Source organism: Oncorhynchus mykiss, chromosome 25 (genome assembly GCF_057628025.1).
Source record: "Oncorhynchus mykiss isolate SJ-2025 chromosome 25, ASM5762802v1, whole genome shotgun sequence".
Lineage (NCBI taxonomy): Eukaryota > Metazoa > Chordata > Actinopteri > Salmoniformes > Salmonidae > Oncorhynchus > Oncorhynchus mykiss.
In genome coordinates, this window is record NC_143046.1 from 90,525,875 (window position 1) to 90,550,511 (window position 24,637).

Consider the following 24,637-nt stretch of genomic DNA (forward strand, 5'->3'; position numbering starts at 1 on the left):
TAACCCTCACTCTCCCATCCCCCCTCCTCCCCAGGCTTCACGGTTCCTACGAGGCCCTGAAGGGCGGTAACACCATGACCCTAACCCTCACTCTCCCAACCCCCCTCCTCCCCAGGCTTCACGGTTCCTACGAGGCCCCGAAGGGCGGTAACACCACAACCCTAACCCTCACTCTCCCATCCCCCTTCCCCAGGCTGAAGGGCGGTAGCACCATGACCCTAACCCTCACTCTCCCATCCCCCCCTCCTCCCCAGGCTTCACGGTTCCTACGAAGCTCTGAAGGGCGGTAACACCATGACCCTAACCCTCACTCTCCCATCCCCCCTCCTCCCCAGGCTTCACGGTTCCTTCGAGGCCCTGAAGGGCGGTAACACCACGACCTTAACCCTCACTCTCCCATCCCCCTCCTCCCCAGGCTGAAGGGCGGTAACACCACGACCCTAACCCTCACTCTCCCATCCCCCTCCCCAGGCTTCACGGATCCTACGAGGCCCTGAAGGGCGGTAACACCACGACCCTTTCCCTCAATCTCCCATCCCCCCTCCTCCCAAGGCTTCACGGTTCCTACGAGGCCCTGAAGGGCAGTAACACCACGACCCTAACCTTCACTCTCCCACCCCCCCTCCCCAGGCTTCACAGTTCCTACGAGGCCCTGAAGGGCGGTAACACCACGACCCTAACCCTCACTCTCCCATCCCCCCTCCTCCCCAGGCTTCACGGTTCCTACGAGGCCCTGAAGGGCGGTAACACCACGACCCTAACCCTCACTCTCCCATCCCCCCTCCTCCACAGGCTTCACGGTTCCTACGAGGCCCTGAAGGGCGGTAACACCACGACCCTAACCCTCACTCTCCCATCCCCCCTCCTCCCCAGGCTTCACGGTTCCTACGAGGCCCTGAAGGGTGGTAACACCATGACCCTAACCCTCACTCTCCCAACCCCCCTCCTCCCCAGGCTTCACGGTTCCTACGAGGCCCTGAAGGGCAGTAACACCACGACCCTAACCTTCACTCTCCCACCCCCCCTCCCCAGGCTTCACAGTTCCTACGAGGCCCTGAAGGGCGGTAACACCACGACCCTAACCCTCACTCTCCCATCCCCCCTCCTCCCCAGGCTTCACGGTTCCTACGAGGCCCTGAAGGGCGGTAACACCACGACCCTAACCCTCACTCTCCCATCCCTCCTCCTCCCCAGGCTTCACGGTTCCTACGAGGCCCTGAAGGGCGGTAACACCACGACCCTAACACTCACTCTCCCGTCCCCCTCCTCCCCAGGCAGAAGGGCGGTAACACCACGACCCTAACCCTCACTCTCCCATCCCCCCTCCTCCCCAGGCTTCACGGTTCCTACGAGGCCCTGAAGGGCGGTAACACCATGACCCTAACCCTCACTCTCCCAACCCCCCTCCTCCCCAGGCTTCACGGTTCCTACGAGGCCCCGAAGGGCGGTAACACCACAACCCTAACCCTCACTCTCCCATCCCCCTTCCCCAGGCTGAAGGGCGGTAGCACCATGACCCTAACCCTCACTCTCCCATCCCCCCCTCCTCCCCAGGCTTCACGGTTCCTACGAAGCTCTGAAGGGCGGTAACACCATGACCCTAACCCTCACTCTCCCATCCCCCCTCCTCCCCAGGCTTCACGGTTCCTTCGAGGCCCTGAAGGGCGGTAACACCACGACCTTAACCCTCACTCTCCCATCCCCCTCCTCCCCAGGCTGAAGGGCGGTAACACCACGACCCTAACCCTCACTCTCCCATCCCCCTCCCCAGGCTTCACGGATCCTACGAGGCCCTGAAGGGCGGTAACACCACGACCCTTTCCCTCAATCTCCCATCCCCCCTCCTCCCAAGGCTTCACGGTTCCTACGAGGCCCTGAAGGGCAGTAACACCACGACCCTAACCTTCACTCTCCCACCCCCCCTCCCCAGGCTTCACAGTTCCTACGAGGCCCTGAAGGGCGGTAACACCACGACCCTAACCCTCACTCTCCCATCCCCCCTCCTCCCCAGGCTTCACGGTTCCTATGAGGCCTTGAAGGGCGGTAACACCACGACCCTAACCCTCACTCTCCCATCCCCCCTCCTCCCCAGGCTTCACGGTTCCTACGAGGCCCTGAAGGGCGGTAACACCACGACCCTAACCCTCACTCTCCCATCCCCCCTCCTCCACAGGCTTCACGGTTCCTACGAGGCCCTGAAGGGCGGTAACACCACGACCCTAACCCTCACTCTCCCATCCCCCCTCCTCCCCAGGCTTCACGGTTCCTACGAGGCCCTGAAGGGTGGTAACACCATGACCCTAACCCTCACTCTCCCATCCCCCCTCCCCAGGCTGAAGGGCGGTAACACCATGACCCTAACCCTCACTCTCCCATCCCCCCTCCTCCCCAGGCTTCACGGTTCCTACGAGGCCCTGAAGGGCGGTAACACCACAACCCTAACCCTCACTCTCCCATCCCTCCTCCTCCCCAGGCTTCACGGTTCCTACGAGGCCCTGAAGGGCGGTAACACCACGACCCTAACCCTCACTCTCCCGTCCCCCTCCTCCCCAGGCAGAAGGGCGGTAACACCACGACCCTAACCCTCACTCTCCCATCCCCCCACCTCCCCAGGCTTCACGGTTCCTACGAGGCCCTGAAGGGCGGTAACACCATGACCCTAACCCTCACTCTCCCATCCCCCCTCCTCCCCAGGCTTCACGGTTCCTACGAGGCCCTGAAGGGCGGTAACACCATGACCATAACCCTCACTCTCCCATCCCTCCTCCTCCCCAGGCTTCACGGTTCCTACGAGGCCCTGAAGGGCGGTAACACCACGACCCTAACACTCACTCTCCCGTCCCCCTCCTCCCCAGGCAGAAGGGCGGTAACACCACGACCCTAACCCTCACTCTCCCATCCCCCCTCCTCCCCAGGCTTCACGGTTCCTACGAGGCCCTGAAGGGCGGTAACACCATGACCCTAACCCTCACTCTCCCAACCCCCCTCCTCCCCAGGCTTCACGGTTCCTACGAGGCCCCGAAGGGCGGTAACACCACAACCCTAACCCTCACTCTCCCATCCCCCTTCCCCAGGCTGAAGGGCGGTAGCACCATGACCCTAACCCTCACTCTCCCATCCCCCCCTCCTCCCCAGGCTTCACGGTTCCTACGAAGCTCTGAAGGGCGGTAACACCATGACCCTAACCCTCACTCTCCCATCCCCCCTCCTCCCCAGGCTTCACGGTTCCTTCGAGGCCCTGAAGGGCGGTAACACCACGACCTTAACCCTCACTCTCCCATCCCCCTCCTCCCCAGGCTGAAGGGCGGTAACACCACGACCCTAACCCTCACTCTCCCATCCCCCTCCCCAGGCTTCACGGATCCTACGAGGCCCTGAAGGGCGGTAACACCACGACCCTTTCCCTCAATCTCCCATCCCCCCTCCTCCCAAGGCTTCACGGTTCCTACGAGGCCCTGAAGGGCAGTAACACCACGACCCTAACCTTCACTCTCCCACCCCCCCTCCCCAGGCTTCACAGTTCCTACGAGGCCCTGAAGGGCGGTAACACCACGACCCTAACCCTCACTCTCCCATCCCCCCTCCTCCCCAGGCTTCACGGTTCCTATGAGGCCTTGAAGGGCGGTAACACCACGACCCTAACCCTCACTCTCCCATCCCCCCTCCTCCCCAGGCTTCACGGTTCCTACGAGGCCCTGAAGGGCGGTAACACCACGACCCTAACCCTCACTCTCCCATCCCCCCTCCTCCACAGGCTTCACGGTTCCTACGAGGCCCTGAAGGGCGGTAACACCACGACCCTAACCCTCACTCTCCCATCCCCCCTCCTCCCCAGGCTTCACGGTTCCTACGAGGCCCTGAAGGGTGGTAACACCATGACCCTAACCCTCACTCTCCCATCCCCCCTCCCCAGGCTGAAGGGCGGTAACACCATGACCCTAACCCTCACTCTCCCATCCCCCCTCCTCCCCAGGCTTCACGGTTCCTACGAGGCCCTGAAGGGCGGTAACACCACAACCCTAACCCTCACTCTCCCATCCCTCCTCCTCCCCAGGCTTCACGGTTCCTACGAGGCCCTGAAGGGCGGTAACACCACGACCCTAACCCTCACTCTCCCGTCCCCCTCCTCCCCAGGCAGAAGGGCGGTAACACCACGACCCTAACCCTCACTCTCCCATCCCCCCTCCTCCCCAGGCTTCACGGTTCCTACGAGGCCCTGAAGGGCGGTAACACCATGACCCTAACCCTCACTCTCCCATCCCCCCTCCTCCCCAGGCTTCACGGTTCCTACGAGGCCCTGAAGGGCGGTAACACCATGACCATAACCCTCACTCTCCCAACCCCCCTCCTCCCCAGGCTTCACGGTTCCTACGAGGCCCCGAAGGGCGGTAACACCATGACCCTAACCCTCACTCTCCCAACCCCCCTCCTCCCCAGGCTTCACGGTTCCTACGAGGCCCCGAAGGGCGGTAACACCACAACCCTAACCCTCACTCTCCCATCCCCCTTCCCCAGGCTGAAGGGCGGTAGCACCATGACCCTAACCCTCACTCTCCCATCCCCCCCTCCTCCCCAGGCTTCACGGTTCCTACGAAGCTCTGAAGGGCGGTAACACCATGACCCTAACCCTCACTCTCCCATCCCCCCTCCTCCCCAGGCTTCACGGTTCCTTCGAGGCCCTGAAGGGCGGTAACACCACGACCTTAACCCTCACTCTCCCATCCCCCTCCTCCCCAGGCTGAAGGGCGGTAACACCACGACCCTAACCCTCACTCTCCCATCCCCCTCCCCAGGCTTCACGGATCCTACGAGGCCCTGAAGGGCGGTAACACCACGACCCTTTCCCTCAATCTCCCATCCCCCCTCCTCCCAAGGCTTCACGGTTCCTACGAGGCCCTGAAGGGCAGTAACACCACGACCCTAACCTTCACTCTCCCACCCCCCCTCCCCAGGCTTCACAGTTCCTACGAGGCCCTGAAGGGCGGTAACACCACGACCCTAACCCTCACTCTCCCATCCCCCCTCCTCCCCAGGCTTCACGGTTCCTATGAGGCCTTGAAGGGCGGTAACACCACGACCCTAACCCTCACTCTCCCATCCCCCCTCCTCCCCAGGCTTCACGGTTCCTACGAGGCCCTGAAGGGCGGTAACACCACGACCCTAACCCTCACTCTCCCATCCCCCCTCCTCCACAGGCTTCACGGTTCCTACGAGGCCCTGAAGGGCGGTAACACCACGACCCTAACCCTCACTCTCCCATCCCCCCTCCTCCCCAGGCTTCACGGTTCCTACGAGGCCCTGAAGGGTGGTAACACCATGACCCTAACCCTCACTCTCCCATCCCCCCTCCCCAGGCTGAAGGGCGGTAACACCATGACCCTAACCCTCACTCTCCCATCCCCCCTCCTCCCCAGGCTTCACGGTTCCTACGAGGCCCTGAAGGGCGGTAACACCACAACCCTAACCCTCACTCTCCCATCCCTCCTCCTCCCCAGGCTTCACGGTTCCTACGAGGCCCTGAAGGGCGGTAACACCTCGACCCTAACCCTCACTCTCCCGTCCCCCTCCTCCCCAGGCAGAAGGGCGGTAACACCACGACCCTAACCCTCACTCTCCCATCCCCCCTCCTCCCCAGGCTTCACGGTTCCTACGAGGCCCTGAAGGGCGGTAACACCATGACCCTAACCCTCACTCTCCCATCCCCCCTCCTCCCCAGGCTTCACGGTTCCTACGAGGCCCTGAAGGGCGGTAACACCATGACCATAACCCTCACTCTCCCAACCCCCCTCCTCCCCAGGCTTCACGGTTCCTACGAGGCCCCGAAGGGCGGTAACACCACGACCCTAACCCTCACTCTCCCATCCCCCTTCCCCAGGCTGAAGGGCGGTAGCACCATGACCCTAACCCTCACTCTCCCATCCCCCCCTCCTCCCCAGGCTTCACGGTTCCTACGAAGTTCTGAAGGGCGGTAACACCATGACCCTAACCCTCACTCTCCCATCCCCCCTCCTCCCCAGGCTTCACGGTTCCTACGAGGCCCTGAAGGGCGGTAACACCACGACCTTAACCCTCACTCTCCCATCCCCCTCCTCCCCAGGCTGAAGGGCGGTAAAACCACGACCCTAACCCTCACTCTCCCATCCCCCTCCCCAGGCTTCACGGATCCTACGAGGCCCTGAAGGGCGGTAACACCACGACCCTAACCCTCACTCTCCCATCCCCCCTCCTCCCCAGGCTTCAAGGTTCCTACGAGGCCCTGAAGGGCGATAACACCACGACCCTATCCCTCACTCTCCCAACCCCCCTCCTCCATAGGCTTCACGGTTCCTACGAGGCCCTGAAGGGCAGTAACACCACGACCCTAACCTTCACTCTCCCACCCCTCCTCCCCAGGCTTCACAGTTCCTACGAGGCCCTGAAGGGCGGTAACACCACAACCCTAACCCTCACTCTCCCATCCCCCCTCCTCCCCAGGCTTCACGGTTCCTACGAGGCCTTGAAGGGCGGTAACACCACGACCCTAACCCTCACTCTCCCATCCCCCCTCCTCCCCAGGCTTCACGGTTCCTACGAGGCCCTGAAGGGCGGTAACACCACGACCCTAACCCTCACTCTCCCATCCCCCCTCCTCCACAGGCTTCACGGTTCCTACGAGGCCCTGAAGGGCGGTAACACCACGACCCTAACCCTCACTCTCCCATCCCCCCTCCTCCCCAGGCTTCACGGTTCCTACGAGGCCCTGAAGGGTGGTAACACCATGACCCTAACCCTCACTCTCCCATCCCCCCTCCCCAGGCTGAAGGGCGGTAACACCATGACCCTAACCCTCACTCTCCCATCCCCCCTCCTCCCCAGGCTTCACGGATCCTACGAGGCCCTGAAGGGCGGTAACACCATGACCCTAACCCTCACTCTCCCATCCCCCCTCCTCCCCAGGCTTCACTGTTCCTACGAGGCCCTTAAGGGCGGTAACACCACGACCCTAACCCTCACTCTCCCATCCCCCTCCTCCCCAGGCAGAAGGGCGGTAACACCACGACCCTAACCCTCACTCTCCCATCCCCCCTCCTCCCCAGGCTTCACGGTTCCTACGAGGCCCTGAAGGGCGGTAACACCACGACCCTAACCCTCACTCTCCCATCCCCCCTCCTCCCCAGGCTTCACGGTTCCTACGAGGCCCTGAAGGGCGGTAACACCACGACACTAACCCTCACTCTCCCATCCTCCTCCTCCCCAGAAAGAAGGGCGGTAACACCACGACCCTAACCCTCACTCTCCCATCCCCCCTCCTCCCCAGGCTTCACGGTTCCTACGAGGCCCTGAAGGGCGGTAACACCATGACCCTAACCCTCACTCTCCCAACCCCCCTCCTCCCCAGGCTTCACGGTTCCTACGAGGCCCCGAAGGGCGGTAACACCACGACCCTAACCCTCACTCTCCCATCCCCCTTCCCCAGGATGAAGGGCGGTAGCACCATGACCCTAACCCTCACTCTCCCATCCCCCCTCCTCCCCAGGCTTCACGGTTCCTACGAAGCTCTGAAGGATGGTAACACCATGACCCTAACCCTCACTCTCCCATCCCCCCTTCTCCCCAGGCTTCACGGTTCCTACGAGGCCCCGAAGGGCGGTAACACCACGACCCTAACCCTCACTCTCCCATCCCCCTTCCCCAGGATGAAGGGCGGTAGCACCATGACCCTAACCCTCACTCTCCCATCCCCCCTCCTCCCCAGGCTTCACGGTTCCTACGAAGCTCTGAAGGATGGTAACACCACGACCTTAACCCTCACTCTCCCATCCCCCTCCTCCCCAGGCTGAAGGGCGGTAACACCACGACCCTAACCCTCACTCTCCCATCCCCCCTCCCCAGGCTTCACGGATCCTACGAGGCCCTGAAGCGCGATAACACCACGACCCTATCCCTCACTCTCCCAACCCCCCTCCTCCCCAGGCTTCACGGTTCCTACGAGGCCCTGAAGGGCAGTAACACCACGACCCTAACCTTCACTCTCCCACCCCCCCTCCCCAGGCTTCACAGTTCCTACGAGGCCCTGAAGGGCGGTAACACCACGACCCTAACCCTCACTCTCCCATCCCCCCTCCTCCCCAGGCTTCACGGTTCCTACGAGGCCCTGAAGGGTGGTAACACCATGACCCTAACCCTCACTCTACCATCCCCCCTCCTCCCCAGGCTTCACGGTTCCTAAGAGGCCCTGAAGGGCGGTAACACCATGACCCTAACCCTCATTCTCCCATCCCCCCTCCCCAGGCTTCACGGTTCCTATGAGGCCCTGAATGGCGGAAACACCACGACCCTAACCCTCACTCTCCCATCCCCCCTCCTCCCCAGGCTTCACGGTTCCTATGAGGCCCTGAATGGCGGAAACACCACGACCCTAACCCTCCCTCTCTCATCCCCCCTCCTCCACAGGCATCACAGTTCCTACGAGGCCCTGAAGGGCGGTAACACTACGACCCTAACCCTCCCTCTCCCATCCCCCCTCCTCCCCAGGCTTCACGGTTCCTACGAGGCCCTGAAGGGCGGTAACACCACGACCCTAACCCTCACTCTACCATCCCCCCTCCTCCCCAGGCTTCACGGTTCCTAAGAGGCCCTGAAGGGCGGTAACACCATGACCCTAACCCTCCCTCTCCCATCCATCCTCCTCCCCAGGCTTCACGGTTCCTACGAGGCCCTGAAGGGCGGAAACACCATGACCCTAACCCTCACTCTCCCATCCCCCCTGTTCCCCAGGCTTCACGGTTCCTACGAGGCCCTGAAGGGCGGTAACACCACGACCCTAACTCTCACTCTCCCATCCCCCCTCCCCAGGCTTCACGGTTCCTACGATGCCCTGAAGGGCGGTACACCACGACCCTAACCCTCACTCTCTCATCCCCCCTCCTCCCCAGGCTTCACGGTTCCTACGATGCCCTGAAGGGCGGTACACCACGACCCTAACCCTCACTCTCCCATCCCCCCTCCCCAGGCTGAAGGGTGGTAACACCATGACCCTAACCCTCACTCTCCCATCCCCCCTCCTCCCCAGGCTTCACAGTTCCTACGAGGCCCAGAAGGGCGGTAACACCATGACCCTAACCCTCACTCTCCCATCCCCACTCCTCCCCAGGCTTCACGGTTCCTACGTGGCCCTGAAGGGCGGTAACACCACGACCCTAACCCTCACTCTCCCATCCCCCCTCCTCCCCAGGCTTCACGGTTCCTACGAGGCCCTGAAGGGCGGTAACACCACGACCCTAACCCTCACTCTCCCAACCCCCCTCCTCCCCAGGCTTCACGGTTCCCACGAGGCCCCGAAGGGCGGTAACACCACGACCCTAACCCTCACTCTCCCATCCCCCCTCCTCCCCAGGCTTGACGGTTCCTACGAGGCCCTGAAGGGCGGTAACACCACGACCCTAACCCTCACTCTCCCATCCCCCCTCCACGCCAGGCTTCACGGTTCCTACGAGGCCCTGAAAGGCGGTAACACAACGACCCTAACCCTCACTCTCCCATCCCCCCTCCTCCCCAGGCTTCACAGTTCCTACGAAGCCCTGAAGGGCGGTAAAACCACGACCCTAACCCTCACTCTCCCATCCCCCCTCCCCAGGCTGAAGGGCGGTAACACCATGACCCTAACCCTCACTCTCCCATCCCCCCTCCTCCCCAGGCTTCACGGTTCCTAAGAGGCCCTGAAGGGCGGTAACACCATGACCCTAACCCTCACTCTCCCATCCCCCCTCCCCAGGCTTCACGGTTCCTATGAGGCCCTGAATGGCGGAAACACCACGACCCTAACCCTCACTCTCCCATCCCCCCTCCTCCCCAGGCTTCACGGTTCCTACGAGGCCCTGAAGGGCAGTAACACCACGACCCTAACCCTCCCTCTCCCATCCCTCCTCCTCCCCAGGCATCACAGTTCCTACGAGGCCCTGAAGGGCGGTAACACTACGACCCTAACCCTCCCTCTCCCTTCCCCCCTCCTCCCCAGGCTTCACGGTTCCTACGAGGCCCTGAAGGGCGGTAACACCACGACCCTAACCCTCACTCTACCATCCCCCCTCCTCCCCAGGCTTCACGGTTCCTAAGAGGCCCTGAAGGGCGGTAACACCATGACCCTAACCCTCACTCTCCCATCCCCCCTCCTCCCCAGGCTTCACGGTTCCTATGAGGCCCTGAAGGGCGGTAACACCATGACCCTAACCCTCACTCTCCCATCCCCCCTCCTCCCCAGGCTTCACGGTTCCTACGAGGCCCTTAAGGGCGGTAACACCACGATCCTAACCCTCACTCTCCCATCCCCCTCCTCCCCAGGCAGAAGGGCGGTAACACCACGACCCTAACCCTCACTCTCCCATCCCCCCTCCCCAGGCTTCACGGTTCCTACGAGGCCCTGAAGGGCGGTAACACCACGACCCTAACCCTCACTCTCCCATCCCCCCTCCTCCCCAGGCTTCACGGTTCCTACGAGGCCCTGAAGGGCGGTAACACCACGACCCTAACCCTCACTCTCCCATCCCCCCTCCTCCCCAGGCTTCACGGTTCCTACGAGGCCCTGAAGGGCGGTAACACCACAACCCTAACCCTCACTCTCCCATCCCCCTCCTCCCCAGGCAGAAGGGCGGTAACACCACGACCCTAACCCTCACTCTCCCATCCCCCCTCCTCCCCAGAATTCACGGTTCCTACGAGGCCCTGAAGGGCAGTAACACCACGACCCTAACCCTCACTCTCCCAACCCCCCTCCTCCCCAGGCTTCACGGTTCCTACGAGGCCCTGAAGGGCGGTAACACCACGACCTTAACCCTCACTCTACCATCCCCCTCCTCCCCAGGCTGAAGGGCGGTAACACCACGACCCTAACCCTCACTCTCCCATCCCCCCTCCTCCCCAGGCTTCACGGTTCCTACGAGGCCCTGAAGGGCAGTCACACCACGACCCTAACCCTCACTCTCCCACCCCCCCTCCCCAGGCTTCACAGTTCCTACGAGGCCCTGAAGGGCGGTAACACCACAACCCTAACCCTCACTCTCCCATCCCCCCTCCTCCCCAGGCTTCACGGTTCCTACGAGGCCTTGAAGGGCGGTAACACCACGACCCTAACCCTCACTCTCCCATCCCCCCTCCTCCCCAGGCTTCACGGTTCCTACGAGGCCCTGAAGGGCGGTAACACCACGACCCTAACCCTCACTCTCCCATCCCCCCTCCTCCACAGGCTTCACGGTTCCTACGAGGCCCTGAAGGGCGGTAACACCACGACCCTAACCCTCACTCTCCCATCCCCCCTCCTCCCCAGGCTTCACGGTTCCTACGAGGCCCTGAAGGGTGGTAACACCATGACCCTAACCCTCACTCTCCCATCCCCCCTCCCCAGGCTGAAGGGCGGTAACACCATGACCCTAACCCTCACTCTCCCATCCCCCCTCCTCCCCAGGCTTCACGGATCCTACGAGGCCCTGAAGGGCGGTAACACCATGACCCTAACCCTCACTCTCCCATCCCCCCTCCTCCCCAGGCTTCACTGTTCCTACGAGGCCCTTAAGGGCGGTAACACCACGACCCTAACCCTCACTCTCCCATCCCCCTCCTCCCCAGGCAGAAGGGCGGTAACACCACGACCCTAACCCTCACTCTCCCATCCCCCCTCCTCCCCAGGCTTCACGGTTCCTACGAGGCCCTGAAGGGCGGTAACACCACGACCCTAACCCTCACTCTCCCATCCCCCCTCCTCCCCAGGCTTCACGGTTCCTACGAGGCCCTGAAGGGCGGTAACACCACGACACTAACCCTCACTCTCCCATCCTCCTCCTCCCCAGAAAGAAGGGCGGTAACACCACGACCCTAACCCTCACTCTCCCATCCCCCCTCCTCCCCAGGCTTCACGGTTCCTACGAGGCCCTGAAGGGCGGTAACACCATGACCCTAACCCTCACTCTCCCAACCCCCCTCCTCCCCAGGCTTCACGGTTCCTACGAGGCCCCGAAGGGCGGTAACACCACGACCCTAACCCTCACTCTCCCATCCCCCTTCCCCAGGATGAAGGGCGGTAGCACCATGACCCTAACCCTCACTCTCCCATCCCCCCTCCTCCCCAGGCTTCACGGTTCCTACGAAGCTCTGAAGGATGGTAACACCATGACCCTAACCCTCACTCTCCCATCCCCCCTTCTCCCCAGGCTTCACGGTTCCTACGAGGCCCCGAAGGGCGGTAACACCACGACCCTAACCCTCACTCTCCCATCCCCCTTCCCCAGGATGAAGGGCGGTAGCACCATGACCCTAACCCTCACTCTCCCATCCCCCCTCCTCCCCAGGCTTCACGGTTCCTACGAAGCTCTGAAGGATGGTAACACCACGACCTTAACCCTCACTCTCCCATCCCCCTCCTCCCCAGGCTGAAGGGCGGTAACACCACGACCCTAACCCTCACTCTCCCATCCCCCCTCCCCAGGCTTCACGGATCCTACGAGGCCCTGAAGCGCGATAACACCACGACCCTATCCCTCACTCTCCCAACCCCCCTCCTCCCCAGGCTTCACGGTTCCTACGAGGCCCTGAAGGGCAGTAACACCACGACCCTAACCTTCACTCTCCCACCCCCCCTCCCCAGGCTTCACAGTTCCTACGAGGCCCTGAAGGGCGGTAACACCACGACCCTAACCCTCACTCTCCCATCCCCCCTCCTCCCCAGGCTTCACGGTTCCTACGAGGCCCTGAAGGGTGGTAACACCATGACCCTAACCCTCACTCTACCATCCCCCCTCCTCCCCAGGCTTCACGGTTCCTAAGAGGCCCTGAAGGGCGGTAACACCATGACCCTAACCCTCATTCTCCCATCCCCCCTCCCCAGGCTTCACGGTTCCTATGAGGCCCTGAATGGCGGAAACACCACGACCCTAACCCTCACTCTCCCATCCCCCCTCCTCCCCAGGCTTCACGGTTCCTATGAGGCCCTGAATGGCGGAAACACCACGACCCTAACCCTCCCTCTCTCATCCCCCCTCCTCCACAGGCATCACAGTTCCTACGAGGCCCTGAAGGGCGGTAACACTACGACCCTAACCCTCCCTCTCCCATCCCCCCTCCTCCCCAGGCTTCACGGTTCCTACGAGGCCCTGAAGGGCGGTAACACCACGACCCTAACCCTCACTCTACCATCCCCCCTCCTCCCCAGGCTTCACGGTTCCTAAGAGGCCCTGAAGGGCGGTAACACCATGACCCTAACCCTCCCTCTCCCATCCATCCTCCTCCCCAGGCTTCACGGTTCCTACGAGGCCCTGAAGGGCGGAAACACCATGACCCTAACCCTCACTCTCCCATCCCCCCTGTTCCCCAGGCTTCACGGTTCCTACGAGGCCCTGAAGGGCGGTAACACCACGACCCTAACTCTCACTCTCCCATCCCCCCTCCCCAGGCTTCACGGTTCCTACGATGCCCTGAAGGGCGGTACACCACGACCCTAACCCTCACTCTCTCATCCCCCCTCCTCCCCAGGCTTCACGGTTCCTACGATGCCCTGAAGGGCGGTACACCACGACCCTAACCCTCACTCTCCCATCCCCCCTCCCCAGGCTGAAGGGTGGTAACACCATGACCCTAACCCTCACTCTCCCATCCCCCCTCCTCCCCAGGCTTCACAGTTCCTACGAGGCCCAGAAGGGCGGTAACACCATGACCCTAACCCTCACTCTCCCATCCCCACTCCTCCCCAGGCTTCACGGTTCCTACGTGGCCCTGAAGGGCGGTAACACCACGACCCTAACCCTCACTCTCCCATCCCCCCTCCTCCCCAGGCTTCACGGTTCCTACGAGGCCCTGAAGGGCGGTAACACCACGACCCTAACCCTCACTCTCCCAACCCCCCTCCTCCCCAGGCTTCACGGTTCCCACGAGGCCCCGAAGGGCGGTAACACCACGACCCTAACCCTCACTCTCCCATCCCCCCTCCTCCCCAGGCTTGACGGTTCCTACGAGGCCCTGAAGGGCGGTAACACCACGACCCTAACCCTCACTCTCCCATCCCCCCTCCACGCCAGGCTTCACGGTTCCTACGAGGCCCTGAAAGGCGGTAACACAACGACCCTAACCCTCACTCTCCCATCCCCCCTCCTCCCCAGGCTTCACAGTTCCTACGAAGCCCTGAAGGGCGGTAAAACCACGACCCTAACCCTCACTCTCCCATCCCCCCTCCCCAGGCTGAAGGGCGGTAACACCATGACCCTAACCCTCACTCTCCCATCCCCCCTCCTCCCCAGGCTTCACGGTTCCTAAGAGGCCCTGAAGGGCGGTAACACCATGACCCTAACCCTCACTCTCCCATCCCCCCTCCCCAGGCTTCACGGTTCCTATGAGGCCCTGAATGGCGGAAACACCACGACCCTAACCCTCACTCTCCCATCCCCCCTCCTCCCCAGGCTTCACGGTTCCTACGAGGCCCTGAAGGGCAGTAACACCACGACCCTAACCCTCCCTCTCCCATCCCTCCTCCTCCCCAGGCATCACAGTTCCTACGAGGCCCTGAAGGGCGGTAACACTACGACCCTAACCCTCCCTCTCCCTTCCCCCCTCCTCCCCAGGCTTCACGGTTCCTACGAGGCCCTGAAGGGCGGTAACACCACGACCCTAACCCTCACTCTACCATCCCCCCTCCTCCCCAGGCTTCACGGTTCCTAAGAGGCCCTGAAGGGCGGTAACACCATGACCCTAACCCTCACTCTCCCATCCCCCCTCCTCCCCAGGCTTCACGGTTCCTATGAGGCCCTGAAGGGCGGTAACACCATGACCCTAACCCTCACTCTCCCATCCCCCCTCCTCCCCAGGCTTCACGGTTCCTACGAGGCCCTTAAGGGCGGTAACACCACGATCCTAACCCTCACTCTCCCATCCCCCTCCTCCCCAGGCAGAAGGGCGGTAACACCACGACCCTAACCCTCACTCTCCCATCCCCCCTCCCCAGGCTTCACGGTTCCTACGAGGCCCTGAAGGGCGGTAACACCACGACCCTAACCCTCACTCTCCCATCCCCCCTCCTCCCCAGGCTTCACGGTTCCTACGAGGCCCTGAAGGGCGGTAACACCACGACCCTAACCCTCACTCTCCCATCCCCCCTCCTCCCCAGGCTTCACGGTTCCTACGAGGCCCTGAAGGGCGGTAACACCACAACCCTAACCCTCACTCTCCCATCCCCCTCCTCCCCAGGCAGAAGGGCGGTAACACCACGACCCTAACCCTCACTCTCCCATCCCCCCTCCTCCCCAGAATTCACGGTTCCTACGAGGCCCTGAAGGGCAGTAACACCACGACCCTAACCCTCACTCTCCCAACCCCCCTCCTCCCCAGGCTTCACGGTTCCTACGAGGCCCTGAAGGGCGGTAACACCACGACCTTAACCCTCACTCTACCATCCCCCTCCTCCCCAGGCTGAAGGGCGGTAACACCACGACCCTAACCCTCACTCTCCCATCCCCCCTCCTCCCCAGGCTTCACGGTTCCTACGAGGCCCTGAAGGGCAGTCACACCACGACCCTAACCCTCACTCTCCCACCCCCCCTCCCCAGGCTTCACAGTTCCTACGAGGCCCTGAAGGGCGGTAACACCACGACCCTAACCCTCACTCTCCCATCCCCCCTCCTCCCCAGGCTTAACGGTTCCTACGAGGCCCTGATGGGCGGTAACACCACGACCCTAACCCTCACTCTCCCATCCCCCTCCCCAGGCTTCATGGTTCCTATGAGGCCCTGAAGGGCAGTAACACCACGACCCTAACCCTCACTCTCCCACCCCCCCTCCCCAGGCTTCACAGTTCCTATGAGGCCCTGAAGGGCAGTAACACCACGACCCTAACCCTCACTCTCCCATCCCCCCTCCTCCCCAGGCTTCACGGTTCCTACAAGGCCCTGAAGGGCGGTAACACCACGACCCTAACCCTCACTCTCCCTTCCCCCCTCCTCCCCAGGCTTCACGGTTCCTACGAGGCCCTGAAGGGCGGTAACACCACGACCCTAACCCTCACTCTCCCATCCCCCTCCTCCCCAGGCAGAAGGGCGGTAACACCACGACCCTAACCCTCCCTCTCCCATCCCCCCTCCTCCCCAGGCTTCACGGTTCCTACGAGGCCCTGAAGGGCGGTAACACCATGACCCTAACCCTCACTCTCCCATCCCCCCTCCTCCCCAGGCTTCACGGTTCCTACGAGGCCCTGAAGGGCGGTAACACCACGACCCTAACCCTCACTCTCTCATCCCCCCTCCTCCCCAGGCTTCACGGTTCCTACGATGCCCTGAAGGGCGGTACACCACGACCCTAACCCTCACTCTCCCATCCCCCCTCCCCAGGCTGAAGGGCGGTAACACCACGACCCTAACCCTCACTCTCCCATCCCCCCTCCCCAGGCTTCACGGTTCCTACGATGCCCTGAAGGGCGATAACACCACGACCCTATCCCTCACTCTCCCAACCCCCCTCCTCCCCAGGCTTCACGGTTCCTACGAGGCCCTGAAGGGCAGTAACACCACGACCCTAACCCTCACTCTCCCACCCCCCCTCCCCAGGCTTCACAGTTCCTACGAGGCCCTGAAGGGCGGTAACACCACGACCCTAACCCTCACTCTCCCATCCCCCCTCCCCAGGCTTCATGGTTCCTATGAGGCCCTGAAGGGCAGTAACACCACGACCCTAACCCTCAGTCTCCCACCCCCCCTCCTCCCCAGGCTTCACGGTTCCAACGAGGCCCTGAAGGGCAGTAACACCACGACCCTAACCCTCACTCTCCCATCCCCCTCCTCCCCAGGCAGAAGGGCTGTAACACCACGACCCTAACCCTCACTCTCCCATCCCCCCTCCTCCCCAGGCTTCACGGTTCCTACGAGGCCCTGAAGGGCGGTAACACTACGACCCTAACCCTCACTCTCCCATCCCCCCTCCTCCCCAGGCTTCACGGTTCCTACGAGGCCCTGAAGGGCGGTAACACCACGACCCTAACCCTCACTCTCCCATCCCCCCTCCTCCCCAGGCTTCACGGTTCCTACGAGGCCCTGAAGGGCGGTAACACCACGACCCTAACCCTCCCTCTCCCATCCCCCCTCCTCCCCAGGCTTCACGGTTCCTACGAGGCCCTGAAGGGCGGTAACACCACGACCCTAACCCTCACTCTCCCATCCCCCCTTCCCAGGCTTCACGTTTCCTATGAGGCCCTGAAGGGCGGTAACACCACGACCCTAACCCTCACTCTCTCATCCCCCCTCCTCCCCAGGCTTCACGGTTCCTACGATGCCCTGAAGGGCGGTACACCACGACCATAACCCTCACTCTCTCATCCCCCCTCCTCCCCAGGCTTCACGGTTCCTACGATGCCCTGAAGGGCGGTACACCACGACCCTAACCCTCACTCTCCCATACCCCCTCCCCAGGCTGAAAGGCGGTAACACCATGACCCTATCCCTCACTCTCCCATCCCCCCTCCTCCCCAGGCTTCACAGTTCCTACGAGGCCCAGAAGGGCGGTAACACCATGACCCTAACCCTCACTCTCCCATCCCCCCTCCTCCCCAGGCTTCACGGTTCCTACGAGGCCCTGAAGGGCGGTAACACCACGACCCTAACCCTCACTCTCCCATTCCCCCTCCTCCCCAGGCTTCACGGTTCCTACGAGGCCCTGAAGGGCGGTAACACCATGACCCTAACCCTCACTCTCCCATCCCCCCTCCCCAGGCTTCACGGTTCCTATGAGGCCCTGAAGGGCGGAAACACCACGACCCTAACCCTCACTCTCCCATCCCCCCTCCTCCCCAGGCTTCACGGTTCCTACGAGGCCCTGAAGGGCAGTAACACCACGACCCTAACCCTCCCTTTCCCATCCCCCCTCCTCCCCAGGCTTCACAGTTCTTTCGAGGCCCCGAAGGGCAGTAACACTACGACCCTAACCCTCACTCTCCCATCCCCCCTCCTCCCCAGGCTTCACGGTTCCTACGAGGCCCTGAAGGGCGGTAACACTACGACCCTAACCCTCACTCTCCCTTCCCCCCTCCTCCCCAGGCTTCACGGTTCCTACGAGGCCCTGAAGGGCAGTAACACCACGACCCTAACCCTCACTCTCCCATCCCCCCTCCCCAGGCTTCACGGTTCCTATGAGGCCCTGAAGGGCGGTAACACTACGACCCTAACCCTCCCTCTCCCATCCCTCCTCCTCCCCAGGCTTCACGGTTCCTACGAGGCCCTGAAGGGCAGTAACACCACGACCCTAACCCTCACTCTTCCATCCCCCCTCCCCAGGCTTCACGGTTCCTACGATGCCCTGAAGGGCGGTACACCACGACCCTAACCCTCACTCTCTCATCCCCCCTCCTCCCCAGGCTTCACGGTTCCTAAGATGCCCTGAAGGGCGGTAACACTACGACCCTAACCCTCACTCTCTCATCCCCCCTCCTCCCCAGGCTTCACGGTTCCTAAGATGCCCTGAAGGGCGGTAACACCACGACCCTAACCCTCACTCTCTCATCCCCCCTCCTCCCCAGGCTTCACGGTTCCTACGAGGCCCTGAAGGGCGGTAACACTACGACCCTAACCCTCACTCTCCCTTCCCCCCTCCTCCCCAGGCTTCACGGTTCCTACGAGGCCCTGAAGGGCAGTAACACCACGACCCTAACCCTCACTCTCCCATCCCCCCTCCCCAGGCTTCACGGTTCCTATGAGGCCCTGAAGGGCGGTAACACTACGACCCTAACCCTCCCTCTCCTATCCCTCCTCCTCCCCAGGCTTCACGGTTCCTACGAGGCCCTGAAGGGCAGTAACACCACGACCCTAACCCTCACTCTCCCATCCCCCCTCCCCGGGCTTCACGGTTCCTACGATGCCCTGAAGGGCGGTACACCACGACCCTAACCCTCACTCTCTCATCCCCCCTCCTCCCCAGGCTTCACGGTTCCTAAGATGCCCTGAAGGGCGGTACACCACGACCCTAACCCTCACTCTCCGATCCCCCCTCCCCAGGCTGAAGGGCGGTAACACCACGACCCTAACCCTCACTCTCCCATCCCCCCTCCCCAGGCTTCATGGTTCCTATGAGGCCCTGAAGGGCAGTAACACCACGACCCTAACCCTCACTCTCCCACCCCCCCTCCCCAGGCTTCACAGTTCCTATGAGGCCCTGAAGGGCAGTAACACCACGACCCTAACCCTCACTCTCCCATCCCCCCTCCTCCCCAGGCTTCACGGTTCCTACGAGGCCCTGAAGGGCGGTAACACCACGACCCTAACCCTCACTCTCCCACCCCCCCTCCTCCCCAGGCTTCACGGTTCCAACGAGGCCCTGAAGGGCGGTAACACCACGACCCTAACCCTCACTCTCCCATCCCCCTCCTCCCCAGGCAGAAGGGCTGTAACACCACGACCCTAACCCTCACTCTCCCATCCCCCCTCCTCCCCAGGCTTCACGGTTCCTACGAGGCCCTGAAGAGCGGTAACACTACGACCCTAACCCTCCCTCTCCCATCCCCCCTCCTCCCCAGGCTTCACGGTTCCTACGAGGCCCTGAAGGGCGGTAACACCACGACCCTAACCCTCACTCTCCCATCCCCCCTCCTCCCCAGGCTTCACGGTTCCTACGAGGCCCTGAAGGGCGGTAACACCACGACCCTAACCCTCCCTCTCCCATCCCCCCTCCTCCCCAGGCTTCACGGTTCCTACGAGGCCCTGAAGGGCGGTAACACCACGACCCTAACCCTCACTCTCTCATCCCCCCTCCTCCCCAGGCTTCACGGTTCCTACGATGCCCTGAAGGGCGGTACACAACGACCATAACCCTCACTCTCTCATCCCCCCTCCACCCCAGGCTTCACGGTTCCTACGAGGCCCTGAAGGGCAGTAACACCACGACCCTAACCCTCCCTTTCCCATCCCCCCTCCTCCCCAGGCTTCACAGTTCTTTCGAGGCCCCGAAGGGCGGTAACACTACGACCCTAACCCTCACTCTCCCATCCCCCCTCCTCCCCAGGCTTCACGGTTCCTACGAGGCCCTGAAGGGCGGTAACACTACGACCCTAACCCTCACTCTCCCTTCCCCCCTCCTCCCCAGGCTTCACGGTTCCTACGAGGCCCTGAAGGGCAGTAACACCACGACCCTAACCCTCACTCTCCCATCCCCCCTCCCCAGGCTTCACGGTTCCTATGAGGCCCTGAAGGGCGGTAACACTACGACCCTAACCCTCCCTCTCCCATCCCTCCTCCTCCCCAGGCTTCACGGTTCCTACGAGGCCCTGAAGGGCGGTAACACCACGACCCTAACCCTCACTCTCCCATCCCCCCTCCCCAGGCTTCACGGTTCCTACGAGGCCCTGAAGGGCGGTAACACCACAACCCTAACCCTCACTCTCCTATCCCCCCTCCCCAGGCTTCACGGTTCCTACGAGGCCCTGAAGGGCGGTAACACCACGACCCTAACCCTCACCCTCCCATCCCCCCTCCCCAGGCTTCACGGTTCCTACGAGGCCCTGAAGGGCGGTAACACCACGACCCTAACCCTCACTCTCCCATCCATCCTCCTCCCCAGGCTTCACTGTTCCTACGAGGCCCTGAAGGGCGGTAACACCACGACCCTAACCCTCACTCTCCCATCCCCCCACCTCCCCAGGCTTCACGGTTCCTACGAGGCCCTGAAGGGCGGTAACACCATGACCCTAACCCTCACTCTCCCATCCCCCCTCCTCCCCAGGCTTCACGGTTCCTACGAGGCCCTGAAGGGCGGTAACACCACGACCCTAACCCTCACCCTCCCATCCCCCCTCCCCAGGCTTCACAGTTCCTACGAGGCCCTGAAGGGCGGTAACACCACGACCCTAACCCTCACTCTCCCATCCATCCTCCTCCCCAGGCTTCACTGTTCCTACGAGGCCCTGAAGGGCGGTAACACCACGACCCTAACCCTCACTCTCCCATCCCCCCTCCTCCCCAGGCTTCACGGTTCCTACGAGGCCCTGAAGGGCGGTAACACCACGACCCTAACCCTCACTCTCCCATCCCCCTCCTCCCCAGGCTTCACGGTTCCTACGAGGCCCTGAAGGGCGGTAAAACCACAACCCTAACCCTCACTCTCCCATCCCCCCTCCTCCCCAGGCTTCACGGTTCCTACGAGGCCCTGAAGGGCGGTAACACCACAACCCTAACCCTCCTTCTCCCATCCCCCCTCCTCCCCAGGCTTCACGGTTCCTATGAGGCCCTGAAGGGCGGTAACACCACGACCCTAACCCTCCCTCTCCCATCCCCCCTCCTCCCCAGGCTTCACGGTTCCTACGAGGCCCTCAAGGTCAGTAACACCACGACCCTAACCCTCACTCTCCCATCCCCCCTCCCCAGGCTTCACGGTTCCTATGATGCCCTGAAGGGCGGAAACACCACGACCCTAACCCTCACTCTCCCATCCCCCCTCCTCCCCAGGCTTCACGGTTCCTACGAGGCCCTGAAGGGCAATAACACCACGACCCTAACCCTCCCTCTCCCATCCCCCTCCTCCCCAGGCTTCACGGTTCCTACGAGGCCCTGAAGGGCGGTAACACCACGACCCTAACCCTCACTCTCCCATCCCCCCTCCTCCCCAGGCTTCACGGTTCCTATGAGGCCCTGAAGGGCGGTAACACCACGACCCTAACCCTCACTCTCCCATCCCCCCTCCTCCCCAGGCTTCACGGTTCCTATGAGGCCCTGAAGGGCGGTAACAACACGACCCTAACCCTCACTCTCCCATCCCCCCTCCTCCCCAGGCTTCACGGTTCCTATGAGGCCCTGAAGGGAGGTAACACCACGACCCTAACCCTCCCTCTCCCATCCCCCCTCCCCCCCAGGTTTCACGGTTCCTACGAGGCCCTGAAGGGCGGTAACACCACTACCCTAACCCTCACTCTCCCATCCTCCCTCCTCCCCAGGCTTCACGGTTCCTACGAGGCCCTGAAGGGCGGTAACACCACAACCCTAACCCTCACTCTCCCATCCCCCCTCCTCCCCAGGCTTCACGGTTCCTACGAGGCCCTGAAGGGCGGTAACACCATGAACCTAACCCTCCCTCTCCCATTCCTCCTCCTCCCCAGGCTTCACGGTTCCTACGAGGCCCTGAAGGGCGGAAACACCATGACCCTAACCCTCACTCTCCCATCCCCCCTGTTCCCCAGGCTTCACGGTTCCTACGAGGCCCTGAAGGGCGGTAACACCACGACCCTAACCCTCACTCTCCCATCCCCCCTCCCCAGGCTTCACGGTTCCTATGATGCCCTGAAGGGCGGTAACACTACGACCCTAACCCTCACTCTCCCATCCCCCCTCCTCCCCAGGCTTCACGGTTCCTACGAGGCCCTGAAGGGCGGTAACACTACGACCCTAACCATCACTCTCCCATCCCCCCTCCTCCCCAGGCTTCACGGTTCCTACGAGGCCCTGAAGGGCAGTAACACCACGACCCTAACACTCCCTCTCCCATCCTCCCTCCTCCCCAGGCTTCACGGTTCCTACGAGGCCCTGAAGGGCGGAAACACCACGACCCTAACCCTCCCTCCTCCTCCCCCAGGCTTCACGGTTCCTACGAGGCCCTGAAGGGCAGTAACACCACGACCCTAACCCTCACTCTCCCATCCCCCCTCCTCCCCAGGCTTCACGGTTCCTACGAGGCCCTGAAGGGCGGAAACACTACGACCCTAACCCTCCCTCTCCCATCCCCCCTCCTCCCCAGGCTTCACGGTTCCTACGAGGCCCTGAAGGGCGGTAACACCACGACCCTAACCCTCCCTCCTCCTCCCCCAGGCTTCACGGTTCCTACGAGGCCCTGAAGGGCGGTAACACCACGACCCTAACCCTCCCTCCTCCTCCCCCAGGCTTCACGGTTCCTACGAGGCCCTGAAGGGCGGTAACACCACGACCCTAACCCTCCCTCCTCCTCCCCCAGGCTTCACGGTTCCTACGAGGCCCTGAAGGGCGGTAACACCATGACCCTAACCCTCCCTCCTCCTCCCCCAGGCTTCACGGTTCCTATGAGGCCCTGAAGGGCGGTAACACCACAGAGGCCATGGAAGACTTCACCGGGGGCGTGACAGAGTTCTATGAGATGAAGGAGGCGCCCAAGGAGCTGTACAAGATCATGAAGAAGGCCCTGGAGAGAGGCTCTATGATGGGCTGCTCTATCGATGTGAGTCTCTGACCTTAGTAGCGTGACCCCTGACCTCATGAACCCGTAATGGAAGAGTCTCCTGTAAATAGAGCAGCCCATCAGGGAGCCTCGCTCTTTAGTTACAATTCAGAACAGACCTAGTAGCCATTTCAGTAAATAAAAATGCTAAATGGCCTGTCTGTGGAGGTCTTGCCCGCAATTAGTGCCGCTACCCTCAGTGTCGGTGTGGGTACAAATCCACACATGTACCGTGTCGGTGTGGGTACAAATCCATCCTAATACCTGTTTTTAACACAATATCTTCTTCTGTCTTTCCTGCTTCCTCTACTCATTGTCCTGTCCATTAATGTATGTAGAATTACAAGAGGATTGGAACCCCCCCCCCCGCCAAGAATAAAAATAGCTATTCCATAGGTTTAACTAAATGTACTGAGTGTTGGAACTCATCGATGATCACGTGCAATTTCAAAACTGTCCCCTTCCATTGGTTTAACCAACTGTATCCAATCAGTGCTGTACCTCATGTCGCCGTTGACGATCCGGAATTGTGATCCTGTCTCGTTGTTCATTCCATTCTCCAGTCCCTGGTTCCTGCTCGTTTCGAGACGCGCACAGTGACTGGCCTTGTGAAGGGCCATGCCTACTCTGTGACTGCCGTCGAGGAGGTGAGATACAACTATAGAAACACATAGATTCACTTTACGCCAAGTATCGTGAGTTATTGGATGACATTAGTAGATAGACCATGAGATACACTACATTATTAGATAGACCATGAGATACACTACATTATTAGATAGATAGACCATGAGATATACTACATTATTAGATAGATAGACCATCAGATACACTACATTATTAGATAGATAGACCATGAGATACACTACATTATTAGATAGATAGACCATGAGATACACTACATTATTAGATAGACCATCAGAAACACTACATTATTAGATAGATAGACCATGAGATACACTACATTATTAGATAGATAGACCATGAGATACACTACATTATTAGATAGACCATCAGATACACTACATTATTAGATAGATAGACCATCAGATACACTACATTATTAGATAGATAGACCATGAGATACACTACATTATTAGATAGATAGACCATGAGATACACTACATTATTAGATAGACCATCAGAAACACTACATTATTAGATAGATAGACCATGAGATACACTACATTATTAGATAGATAGACCATGAGATACACTACATTATTAGATAGACCATCAGATACACTACATTATTAGATAGATAGACCATCAGATACACTACATTATTAGATAGATAGACCATAAGATACACTACATTATTAGATAGACCATGAGATACACTACATTATTAGATAGACCATAAGATACACTACATTATTAGATAGATAGACCATGAGATACACTACATTATTAGATAGACCATCAGATACACTACATTATTAGATAGATAGACCATGAGATACACTAC

The 24,637-nt window shown here is 61.2% G+C and overlaps 1 protein-coding gene across 1 annotated transcript in view; it reads left to right on the plus strand.

Annotated features, from left to right (window-relative positions):
- capn3a (calpain 3a, (p94)) overlaps positions 1 to 24,637 on the plus strand; it is a 77,488-nt gene that overhangs the window by 23,913 nt on the left and 28,938 nt on the right. Inside the window, exons 5-6 of the mRNA XM_036963110.2 lie at positions 23,001 to 23,169; positions 23,733 to 23,816. Of these exons, the coding sequence (XP_036819005.1) occupies positions 23,001 to 23,169; positions 23,733 to 23,816 (253 nt within the window). The remainder of the gene's footprint in view (positions 1 to 23,000; positions 23,170 to 23,732; positions 23,817 to 24,637) is intronic.